This window comes from Octopus sinensis, linkage group LG9 (genome assembly GCF_006345805.1).
Source record: "Octopus sinensis linkage group LG9, ASM634580v1, whole genome shotgun sequence".
In the NCBI taxonomy this organism is placed as follows: Eukaryota; Metazoa; Mollusca; class Cephalopoda; order Octopoda; family Octopodidae; genus Octopus; species Octopus sinensis.
In genome coordinates this window covers 23,385,172-23,398,575 of record NC_043005.1, presented here as the reverse complement: position 1 = coordinate 23,398,575, position 13,404 = coordinate 23,385,172, and the positions used below count along the sequence as shown (strand labels likewise).

At 35.8% G+C, this 13,404-nt stretch overlaps 1 protein-coding gene across 1 annotated transcript in view; it reads right to left on the bottom strand.

Annotated features, from left to right (window-relative positions):
- Positions 1 to 4,178: 4,178 nt before the first annotated feature.
- The window catches only part of LOC115215884 (zinc finger protein Xfin-like), a 59,252-nt gene continuing 50,026 nt past the window's right edge, over positions 4,179 to 13,404 (bottom strand). Inside the window, exon 2 of the mRNA XM_029785231.2 lies at positions 4,179 to 7,479. Coding sequence (XP_029641091.1) covers positions 5,388 to 7,460 — 2,073 coding nt within the window. The 5' untranslated portion in view covers positions 7,461 to 7,479 and the 3' untranslated portion in view covers positions 4,179 to 5,387. The remainder of the gene's footprint in view (positions 7,480 to 13,404) is intronic.

Sequence of the window (13,404 nt, the reverse complement as noted above, 5' to 3'; positions counted from 1 at the left end):
AGTTACATACAGACAAGATAAAATCATTTTCAATGTAAATATTCTTCAGGTGGATATAACTAGGTATTTTGGTCATAAAAGGGTATCCAATATGACATTGTTTCAATTCAACCAGTATTTGGTCCTTTTGAATATAGGACTGCAGCTGGTGTAATAACTTTATTATAACCTTTACAGTGATATGTTGATAAAATGGTTTCATAAACCACAAAGTACCCCCCTCCCTCCATAAAAAGAATAAACCCCTTTATCTTTGGGCTCTGTGATGTTAATGGGATGAGAGATGAATACCCACCTTACTTTTATACAGGGGAACTATCTATTGAATGAAAACAGTCAAAAGATATGATTTCATACCACTCTTCCCCAGCTGCTGGCAGGTGAATTGGGGCACTGAATTAACTGCCTTGTCTAACAATTACACAATGAAACACCTGAGAATGAAGAGGACTCACAACACTTGGGGGATATGAAACATTGTGTAACACAACGCTCTAGTCACATGATCACCTACCCCATTAGACATAATGGACACCTCAACAAAATCTTGTGGTCATTTCATTCACCATTTCTAATATAGAGTGTGCTAGCACTAGTAATGAGCTAGTTGAGAGGGGAAAGAGAGAGAGACAGAGAGAGAGAGACAGACAGGAGGGGGACAAATAACATTATTACTGTTAATGAGTTATGTTGGGTGGGAGATAATGTATAATTCAAGAACCACAGTTGAAGTGGGGTTTAGAGAGCCGTTATATTGGCCAGATGGTCACAACTCCAACCTAACAGTTTCAAGCATTTTGTTACTTCAGGCTGCCTGGCGGATACTACTATTTTCCACAACAACGTTACATACAGTTAGTAGTAGTAAAGGCATCCAGCTGTAAATATGGTTCCAAAACATATGCAAATGTCCACTTTTGCGCAAAAGTGAAAATAAATAGAAAACTCCCACCCGTATTGGAATAGATAAAATGGACAATTAAAAAATTGTATGCATGTGTGTGTGTGTGTGCATATGTATATGTTATACATATATATTATATGTGTACATACATATGCAAACACTTATATGTGTGTTGTGTTAGATAACTTAACTGTGCTCTAGATTTTTCCCTATTTTATTAAAGATTCTTTACAGCTTGAAAAAAATATGAAAATTTTTAATAAAAAAAAGGAAACTGGAGCACAAGTGAGTTTTTTTTTATCCAACATCTTTATGAACAAAGCTGTCTCCCATACACATGCGTATGTGCATATGTGTGTATGTATGCATGTACATATATATGTGTGTGTGTGTGTGTATGTATATATATATATACACAAACAGGGGGGGGGCAGATTTGGACCTATTTTCAATGAAAATGAATATAGAAATGTTTGAGTGCTGTCAGCCTGTTGTGTGGACTTATGAGGTAATACATTCCATACAAGTAAATAAGGACAACACAGATTTCTCACATATTACAGCAACTTTTTCTTTGTTTTCTTCAGTTTAAATTTTTTTTTTTTTTAACTTTTTCAATGTTAGATTTGTCAGTTTGGACCTTTACACAAAGTATATATTTTAAATAATCAAGTAATCTATCTAACCTAATCCACATAACTACAAGGGGAGCAAGATTCTCTTTTTCAGTTGGAGTTGGTGAGAAGAGGATTGAGTCCCCGTGATAAAAAGTTAATCAGCTACAAACAACTGTTTTGAGTGAACTCATCACCTTTGGATTATCAGAAAAAATTCTGCTGAGCTTTTTTTATTATCAAGCCCTAATTCTAACCAACAGAGAAACCTTTTAGTTTCAAACATTGATGGCTGTCTGTTAAGTACAGAGTACTACACACTAGTCATCGCACACAACCAAAATCAGATCCAGGTTCTGGATACAATGGTATGACTGATTAAACTATATATATATATATATATATATATATATATAGAAAGTCTGATCTGAAGAGCACTGGAATGGTTTCCCAGAGGAAACCATTCTAGAACTATACTCGCACTTAAACCCAACCGTGTAAGCTAATAAAACATTCTTTAAATATGATATTGCTTACAAGTAGTTGTTTCAATACAGATAGTTCTCAAGATTAGTCCTTTCAACTTTTGCCTCAAGTAGTTCTCTGTGTGTGTGTGTGTGCAAGCAGTCCTCAAGAATCATCTGTTAAGTTTTTGTACTCCTTAAACTTGTAAAAGCCTGAGTAATAAAAGTCAAATGGATGAATTTTGAGGGATACCTGCACAATGGTACCTATTTACAGTTAGGCAGCCAAAATAAAGAATCTCAACCACGTTCACTGTACAGTTTTCTTGATCAGCCAACTATGATTTTTGGTCAGGGACGATAAGATTCTTATAAAGTTCTTACTTTTAGAACATAAGACACAAATCAGTCTCTAAACTGAAGTTGAACACACCCATACACACTGAGTTGTAGTAGCAATGACAAAAAAAAAAAGGGGGGGGGGATGTAAATAACATGTAGCATGAATATATCTTTTATCTTTTTCAAGCAGAGAAATTCAATGTAATTTAATACCACTCCATTTACACAGCAAAAGTAGTTTTCAAGAAACTGCATATTTGATGTGATGATTGCTCCCAGTGAGAAATTCAAAATAGTCAATTAACTACATGGAGTTCTTCAACTTGAAATATGTATTAAACATAAAAACTACATGATAAATGCATAATCTAAGGATGGTGACACATTGCATCTTTTTTTTTTATTCGGGTTTTAATTCTCATTCTAAGTTTAGTTTATTTTTAACAAAATCAGACTAGTAAACTTTTATTACAATAAGTAAGTCTGTCTTTGGCTCAAAATTTTCTGTAGAAAGGTGACAAAATTCTTTGGTGAAAATTAAAATAGTTTACATACAACTCTTGAAGAGAGAGAGAGAGAGAGAACAATGATTTTCATTTTACTATTGTCATTAATTATAATAATAAACAGAAACTTGGGTATGAAAAATATAAACATAAATTGAAAGGTCTCTGTTCCCCCCACCACCAAATACCCTGTTTTTTTTTTTCATAGATTTAAAAAAATATCTATGGAGAAAATGTTTATTGCAGCTATTCTTTGCAGAAGGTGCCATTGAGATCTCTAAATAGGAGATATTTATTGAAGATACCAGTTAGCTGCAGTATATCCACTAACACATATTTGTAAAGGAAATGTTTAGAAGAGTGACCAATTAGCTGTTAATGGTCTATAAACTATATATTGGTTTACTGCAGCTATTAAGAGGTTGTCATAACTATTGACAACATTTTCCAGAGGGAAATGTTTACTGGTGAATTATTTGAAAGAGAAAGGTTTACTCCAGTTACCAAATGGTTGTCATAGCTCCATCGACAACGTATTTGGAAGGGAAAAGTTTACCAAGAAATAACTCAGGAAGCAAATATTTGCTGCATTTTCAAGCTGGTGGTGTCTACCTCCATTAACACCATATTTGGAAGATTAATATGTCCCCGTTTAGAAGAAAAAAATAATAATAAATAAAATGAAAATGCTGACTGTAGTTATTTAAATGGTTGCCATGGCTCTATCCACTGACAACATATTTGGAAACATCAATTACAACAAATGACAACAAGTAGAAACTTTGATTCAGCACAACCAAGAGCAAAGAAAGATGGGTGAAAATATATTAAGTTCTACAACTAAACAGGAAATGATTTAGGACAATACACTTAAATACTTCAGAATGTACCATTTTCTTTTTAAAATTAAATTTGGAAAAAAAAAAAAATAAAAAAACAATTGAAAAAATAAAACTATAAATTTACATGTGTTTGTGTGTGTATTGCCATATATCTGCAAATGAACTTCCTTAAAACAAAGTAATGATGATGATGATGATGATGGCAATGACGATGATGATGATGGTGATGATTGTTAACACTAGCCCAAGATTTTTGTTGACTGAACTTAAATTACAGGTGGATTGAAAGGTAAAAGTAGACTCTGGCAAGATTTAGCTCAGAGCTTAAAAGAACGTTAACTAAAGTAAAACTGCCAGGCATTTTGTCCAATGTGCAACTGATGCAGCCATCCAATTCCCTTAATAATAATCCTTTCCATTATAGGCACAAAGCCTGAAATTTTCAGAGAGGAGGTTAGTAGATTACATTGACCCCAGTGCTTAACTGGTACTTATTTCATCGACCCCCGAAAGGATGAAAGGCAAAGTCAGCCTTGGCGGAATTTGAAATCCATGCTACCTGCCAATGAGAAATTAAAAATTTGGCCACCATGAGAGGATATTGTGGCTTATATAAATCATGTAAGTAAACAGATATTCCCTCTTCTCACAAAAATCTTCATTATGATTAAACGTGTGTGTGTGTATCTATCTATCTATCTCTATATGTATGTATGTTGTAAGTATGTATGTGTGTGTGTGTGAGTGTATATATATATATAACCAAAAATCCATAGCAGAAATATGACAAACACTCTTAAACTCATGTTAAAACATGAAAATAAACATTCAACTCACAATAAAAAAATAAATGAAAGAAAATGGTTGAAGTGTAAGTTTTAGTGAAAAGACATGGAAGTGGATAGAACCAATCCAAAATATAATAATAATAATAATAAATGTTGATGGTAACATCTTTTCTAATGAGACATCAATGACACTGATATTATCAAAGGAACAATTAAGAATCGTTCCTCATGACATTATGTGGAAGAGACAAACATAAAATAGTTGTCTGGGGGTAGGTGAGGGTTCAGATCTTGGAGAGAGAGAGAAAGAGAGAAGGAATGGTATTCTTACACTTCAATGGTTCTTTTTGTTTTTTTTTAAATATATGGTTTATATTTAAATAAAATGAACATACACAACTACATGTATATGTTTTATGTAGCTGTGTGTGTGTGTGTGTGTGTGTGCATGCATATGTATGTATATGCACAGAATTCACATACTACAAGGTATTAATATTATTATCTCATAGATACATACACACAAAAGAAAAAAAAAACTTTGCTGTATGTGTTGTACACAAACAAGTACTTGTAATATATTACATTTATGTATGCACGCCCATATGTATGTGTGTATGTATGTATATATACATAATACACAAAGACATATCTATATACATAAATATATGTATACAAATACGCACACCACAGATACACAGACACTCACATACATATAGCAAATATAGCAATGTGTATGCATTTCATCAGTATATTTTGAATTTATTAAAATTCTATTTGACAATTACCATTCATTTGAAATGTGTGTGAGTGTAGGTGAATGAGAATGCGTGTAATGTGTAAACACATACTCATGCTTACATACACACACACAGCTGTTCCCATACAGAGTATTTCCTTCCATCATGGTGGCAATTCATATTTTCCTTAAACCTCGTCGTTTTCTTCTTCCATCATATCTACTATATAGTAGTCAAGTACTTTTACTGTGAGTCCATGGATTTTGCCCAGATGGCATCGTTTAAGATGAGACTTACACATGTAGCGATCATAACCTGAGAACACACACAACTTGCATTTAAACCGCTTCCAACCAATGTGGTGTGCTGCATGCCGCAGTAAATGTGATCTTTTGTTCCATGTTCTATTACACTCAAGACACTTGAGAGTTCTGTAGTCAACCATAGAGAGAAGTTTCTTCTTCAAGTCAGAACCTTTTAGAGGTTTCTCAGACTTGTCGGCGGATATAGCACAACCTTTACTCAACTGGAGTTGTTCGTTTGAAAGAGGTGAAAGTCTGACAGTGGCCACACTGGAAAGCCCACTGCTATTTCCCAGACTTGTGCATACTGTGACTGGTTTTATGTCTGTGGATGCTGATGATAAAGTAGACTTTTTAGTAGGATTTACACCAAGTTTGAGACCTAACTTCTTACTTTTAGTACCATCTGGATTAACAATTTTACCATCCTCGAGGTCAACAATGTAGTAATCCATTACTTTCCTTGTTAGACCAGGAACTTTACCAAGATGGTTTCTTTCAATATGCGATTTGCAAACATACCTGTCATAGCCAGAGTACATACACAACTTGCATTTGAATCGTTTCCAGCCCAAATGGTGCGCAACATGTCGCACCAAACCAGACATTCTCGAAAAGCCTCGATTGCACTGTAAACAGGTCAAGCTTTTCTTATCCATTAGCATGGCCATTTTCTTTCTCTGAGCTAAAGTAGGAGGCCGGTGTTTTCCTGTCATATCTTTCACATCCAAATCTTTAGCCGTGTTGACTTCTGAATCAGAATCCTTTGCAGACTCTTCCTCGCTTAAAACTTCCTGCTTGACGACAGTAAGAGGAGGATAAAATTCTGTATGGTTGCTCTTGCTAGGAGTGTTCTTTTGACTAAATAACTTCACTTTCAGTTTTTGAACTTTACCAGAATGTTCTTTGTTCTTTGGGGAAATAATCTTTGAAGCTTCACCTTTAAAATGTGAAGATGTAGAGGGCAAGGGTTGCACTTTGTTATTTGCTTTGTTGGGAGAGTTCTCGATCCAGCTAGAGTTCCTGAGATTTTCACGCATGTTGTCTATCACATCTTTGCTACATTCATGTACTCTTCGAAGATGACGTACAACACAGTGAAAATAACGGAACTTAACTTTGCAGTAAGGACAAGAGAAATAACGCCGCTTGTCGCTGTGTAAATTCAGAATGTGTTCCACCAGATAACGCCGAGAGGACATTGTCCGATTACATTCCAAGCAGCGCAATTGTCGAAAATCCGCTTTTAACTTAATATCTTTCTTTGTTTTTAGATCCGTTTTAAGAGTAACCTTGGAGCTAGATTGTATCTTATTCGGATGACTTAGTATACGGACTTTCTGTTTTGATATATTGTTTTCCTGAGCTAGCTTAGCATCACATTCTGAAGTGAGAGGCACAACTCTCACAGCAACATCAGTTCCTTCAATTGGCTCGAACCGAACACCAATGGTGGGGTCAGGTTTTTGCTTTTCAAGCTGATTGCAAATTCTCTCGTAGAACTGAGTCTCTGACCTTACAGTATCGCTCTCTGAACTCATGTAATTTTCATCAAGGGACATATCTCGTCCATTCATCAAATTCTGCTTCGCCAGGCCAATAGACGTTTCAATAAAATCATCACCTTCTTCACCATCTGGTGGCTCAGGATTCACAGAGATTACTTCTTCTGGATCACGTAGTAGTGGTATGTTGACATTAAGGTGTGAATCCATACAATAAATTCTCTTGTGAGCCACAAAGTTAGGTAATGCTCGGAAAAGGTTGCGGCATGCCTTACATTCAATAATGACATCCGACTCATTAAGGATATACTGTCGGACTTCAGTGGTGCCATAATATATGCAGTTTACAAGCTGATCAATTGTTTTTCCCCTGGCTTGCAATGACTTACGTAAAAGAGATAAGTCAATGTCCCTGGTATTTACACTGACAGTTTCTTCTTCATTAAATTCCATGTTTGGTCCAATGTTTCACCTGTAAAGAAAAAAATAAAAAAATTAATAATCAAATTGACATTGGGTGGGTGTGTTAGAGAGAGAGAGAGAGAGAGAGAGAGAGAACAAAAATAAATTCATTAAGTCTTCTTCACTTGGCTTTGAAAGAGAATTCATCAATGATCCACAGACAGCATAATAAATAAATTTAAAAATAACTCTTTCAAATGATACAATTAAGCAAAAAGGAGAGAAATGGGTGATGGTGGCATACTAAATAGCACCATACAGGGTGTACAGATACAAAAGTACACTTTTCTTTCTTCAGTGAACTGTAGATATTTCCCCCTCCAAGATGAAAATTTAAGTAAATAAAAAAATAATAAATAACAACAAACAACTCAATCACCTGCAGGCGAAAGGACAAGAAATGTAGGCAGCAAAGCAAGGACAAACAGATTAGTGTTAGGAAAAACTAAAATAAATCTTAACAATCAGCAACAACAACAAATATGCAGCCAGTCACTGTAGAAAGAGTGGAACAAAATATCAAAGTAAAAAAGAAGAGTGAGAGGAGAGCAAGATAAAGAGAACCCAAAGAAACATTAAGCATTACTGCTTACTTGAGGAGAAGACAGAGTTTGTCAAGTGGCAAGGATATATATATATAATGGTGTATCTCAACCAATGACAGTAACATCCTTTCTTTCTTTCAGCAAGCAACTGGGGAGTTTATTCTGGACCAGCCTACACAAAATCTAGTCTGAAATATATTTTTTTTCTGTCTTCTTTTCTTTTTTTCATTCTGTTTTCCCCACCTCCTTTTTGATTGTGTTTGCAGTGACAAGACAAGGAAAAGTATAAAAAAAAAAGCAAGAAAAGAAAAGGAAAAAAAAATTAAAACCTACTCTAGAAATGCAATTGTGTTGTGGAAGAGTAGCTGGCTAATTATATCTTATTTGTTTGGCACTGCCACAACAGAAACGCACAGAAATCCACATTTTACATGTTATCTGTAGCAAACTTAAGCCGAGGAAAGCACACAAAATGTAGAGAGCAAAACAGCAACAAAATGAACAGAGATCAAGAATATTTCTTCTAAGCTCTTTTATCGGACTGTTTCTTGATAGATTAAGGAATAAAACAAGTGGAATTAGGAAAAATGGTAGATGAGGGAAGAATGAGCAAATGGAAATTTAGAAGGGAAACCATGCATAAAGTAATATTGATTTCTTTGGACTAAGCACAGAACATATTCTTTTTGCAGAAGGAATAGGATTCTTTGAACTGACCACAAGTGTATTATCAACTACCTGGTGTGATTTTTTTAGTCAGAACATAACAGGGGTAAAATGTTTTAGTTCAGTGTTGTAAGGGTTCTACCAACATGGTACTTAGCATAGGTAGAAGAACTCATAAATAATGGGGGAGGATAACATTCATGCCTTTCCTCCAAGGACAACGGCAAAGCTGAAGAGAATAAAAACTTTTATCAGAAACTAAAGCCAGGCCATGTTTTTCAGGCTTACATAATCATATTCACTGTTGCATTACTGAAAACTAGGTATGTAGATAGGTAGGTAGGTAGGGGTATGTGTGTGTGTAGGGAGATACATGCGTACCTTTTCTTGTCTTGATCATTCACTAATTGTAAGCATGTCCAGACTAAAGCAAAATGTGCTTGAGAATGAGGTAGGGTCGGCAACAAGAAGAGTTTCTGACCATAGAAAAACAATCTGTCTTAACGAATTTCATTTGACTCATGAAGATATGTGTGCATCTGTACATGCACACGTTGATTGACCTTTGCAATAAAATCATGACAAGTTTTACACTTTATTAGTACAAAATGATAAAGTAATTAAATGGTGTTGTATTTAATCCTACCGCAGAGCACCAAGGATGTGTGTCTAATGCAGTTTGGGGTAGATTGATACTTCAAAACAGGAATAGGGAAAGACGGAAACTACTGAAAGCTGTCACATCAAAAATAACCATTCAACAAATAATGATAGAATAAGACAGTTTGGCTTCAAGCCAGCAACTGAAACCAGTCTGAGGATTTTGTTGTGTAGGTAACCAGTAGGGATGTACACTCTCAAAGCATAGTAGCCAGACTAAGAACAGGTTGGAAAAAGTTCAAGGACCTATTTTATCTTTGCTGGCAATAAAGAGCTTCTCTCTCCAAGTTAAAGATAGATTGCATGATGCTTATGTGCAAAGTGTAATGCTACATGGTAAGCGAGACATGGATCTTAAATGCAGAGGATTTGAAGACAAGAAAGAAGTGAGGCTAGTATGCTTCACCTGATGTGAAATTTTAGTGTGCACGGACAATGGATTACAAATGGGTTCTGGGAAAATTTGGATATAAGAAGAATCAGATGCAATGTTGGTACAGGCATGTGATGGGTATGAGTATGACAGTTGCATAAAGTGCCAAGTACTCAAAGTAAAAAGAATCTGTGAGGTGCTGGTATCACAATAGAATTCATCAGTACACTCTGTAAAGTGGTCGATGTTAGGAAGGACATTCACTGATAGAAATCACAAACCAATATGAAATATATGGGTAAGATACTGTCCCCTGAACACACCTAGCAAAGCAGTAACTTGGAATAAAAACTGACTTCCACTGTCACAATAACTCATCCAACCCATGCCAGCATGTAAAGCAGACTTAAAATCAAGATTTGTGTGTGTGTGTGTGTGTGTGTATGTGCGCGCAAGCGTTTGTATCTATGTCTTTGCAGGGATAGTGGTGACAATGTTTATACCCCGCATACACTAAAGTCTGGCAACTAGTAGTTCATGTTAAGCACTAAGTACTATACATATAAAACTAGGGTTGGTGCCAGGAAGGACATCCTACTGTGGAATATTATCTCAACAAGTTCCTTCCGATTCACACCAACAGGGAAAAAATGACATAAACGAAATGATATATATTACTTGGGCAAGAGTGAATCTTGCTGACCCTCCCAATTTAAGTATAGTACAAACTTTGCTGAATCAGAAATTAATGGCTTGGTCACAGTAGGAAGAGTGGTGCCCATGACCTTTCTCAGAGCAACCCAAACTAGTGGGAGGAAGGGAAGAAGTCAACTATAGGTTGGTGACTTGGTCTGACTGCTTGCAAGAGTAGAAATCCAAGGGTCATATAACAGTGTTAAATTAAGTGATGAATTAAATCCAAGAACAGGTGTCTCCAACACCCTTGCATACAATTTCTGTCAGCCAAAATTCATTCACTAGGCTTTAGTCAACTTCAATCATTAGTAATGAATGCTTGCTTAAGGTAGAAAAATGAACCCTAAGTCACACAGCCGCAAACTTTTTAAACTACTCAGCCATATCTGCATCCAGAGTAAGGCTTAAAAAGTAAATGTTTGTCTACCAGTTGCATGGGTCAAACAGAATTTGTCCATCCTGCCACCTAGCTGGACACAATTCACAGAAGACTGTAAACAAATGAAACTGCTTGTATGATGGGGACATTCACTTACAATCACCATCTGATAAAGACAAGGTGACTGAAACACACACTCACATGTGCACAAAAAGCTCCTTTCAGTTTCTGACGAATCAAGTCCACGCCCAAGGCTGTAGTAGTCAAGTCCATTCCAAGCTGCCCCGCAGTGGAACTGAACCAAAAACCATGTGATTTAGGAACAAACCACTCAACCACACGGCTCTGACTATGACACCAACAACTACAAACACGATGTCAGTATATTAAAGGTATAGTAATTTTCAGGTAAAGGTTAGATATAAAATAAACAAACTAATTATTTCATTAAGGGCAACATTGCAATTTCTTTTACATTTGAAAAGCAATGTTACAAATTTACACGAGAGGAAAAATGGAATGTTGCAATGTTCAAGTTTTAAAAAAATTTTTTTATCTCCCCAAGAACATTAGCAATATACATGAAACTGAAAGAACCAAAACTTGTAAGTGGGTCACAGGCTTGGTTTTCTGAGACTGTTCTTGTTATTCTATGCTGCTTACAGAGAATTTTGGCAATGTCATAAAAAATTAAAAAATAAAAATATATTCAAGGAATTTACCAGACCTAAATGGCAATGTATTGAGACAAAGTGAAGCTCAATGTGCAGCCCCTTCCCAAGCAAAATGTTTGTGCTGGCTCATCACATCAAAGAGTCCAACTAACTTTTACCACAGTCACCACCAGATGGTCAGACTGGATGGCAGAACACCAACAGACTCAGGGAAACACTTACCATTCATCTCATCACTTAACCCATGAAACTGAAACATGGCACATCTAGGGTACAGCAAGTCAAATGACTCACTGCAAGTATTTGATAGGAAATTTCTGTTACCTAAGTTGAAGAGTAGAGCTAACAGGGTCAACCCAATAACATTACAAACACATAAATAAGGGATCAATATGTCACTTATGCTGATATGATTAATGGTTTAGGTTTAGAAATATTTTTAAAAATCAGAAAAAAAAGAAAGGGGAACTGACTTTAATGAAATATTGCAAGGAGATATATCAATAGAGTAGTTATGAATGTTCTGGGCTATTACCTCTATCTTTATGCATATATTTACACACTTCAGTCAGTTTATTTCCTATTCATTATCTAGGCGAGAGGTGTAATTAGTAGTGGAGGTGGCTGTAATGAAGGTCGGGTTGCTAGATTGAGGAAATTCAGGGAATTTCAAATGCCAACAAAAAGGTTTTCCACATAAAAGGTAGGTGTATTAAGTATCATAGTAAGACTTGAGAATGTTTATGGGGATAAACGGGACGTACAGACTATTGGATGTGGAATGTTAAAGTACATGAGAAGTGGAGTACATGTGAGATGAGAGAGAGAGAGAGAGAGGGAGAGACTAGTATTGAAGATACTGATATAGGCAGGAGAGGTAATTGCACTGGTGTGGACATGTGCTGTGAATTGACAATGAATATTAAGTGAAAAAACATTGATATATGCTGTCAGTGAAATTCTACTCTTGACAGAGAAAGATTAAGAGAGACCTGGAATATTCTTAGTCACAAGATGCTTCACTCACATAAGAGATGACAATTTACGGCTGTAATAAACATACCATCATCACCAACATTTTCCTATACTAGAATGGCTTATGAAGGTCTATACAGAATAGTAAAGCCATCACAATTCCGTGACATCTGTTGGCCTCCGATCACCATGGCTATTTTCTACAATCAGCACAACACTTGTCATTCATTCTTTATTGCATGTCCATACTAGTGTGGTTACTTTTGTATTCTTTGGTTAATGCCTCTAATACTCAGCTATTATTATATAGGACTAGTATACCCGTGTTATCAAAAATGCTGGCAGTTTTATTAATGATAGAAAGTGGTACATCAACACAATGGGAGAAACCATTGCTAAATATCAGCAATCAAATATATGTACATACACAGTACTGAAGCACTTGAAGAATCAGATCCAGTGGTACCATCTTGATTGAAAATATCCACCTAATGTATGTGTGTGTATGTGATATTTATATATACGGTATATTATAAAGGGGGCTGGTTTATGGGGTTACCCTGGGTTTCTCACTCATAAGGGGTTTAGCCTTACAGTATATCTTCAGACCCCAAACACTGCTGGCCTAAGACCTCTTCGTGCTGTAAGGCTTAAACTCCTTATGTTATGAGTGAGAAACCCAGGGTGACCCCATAAACCAGCTCCCTTTATAATATTAACTGCTCTACATCTTAGAGTGTGCTTCTCCCCTAGATTAATCTATTTCTACTAACGACACACACACACAAATATAGGTATATATACATTTATATTCTTTTATTCTTTTACTTGTTTCAGTCAATTGACTGCAGCCATGCTGGAGCATTGCCCTTTTTAGTCGAACAAATCAACCCAAGGGACTTATTCTATTGGTCTCTTTCTGCCAAACTGCTAAGTTACAGGGATGTAAACATACCAAGAGTGGTTG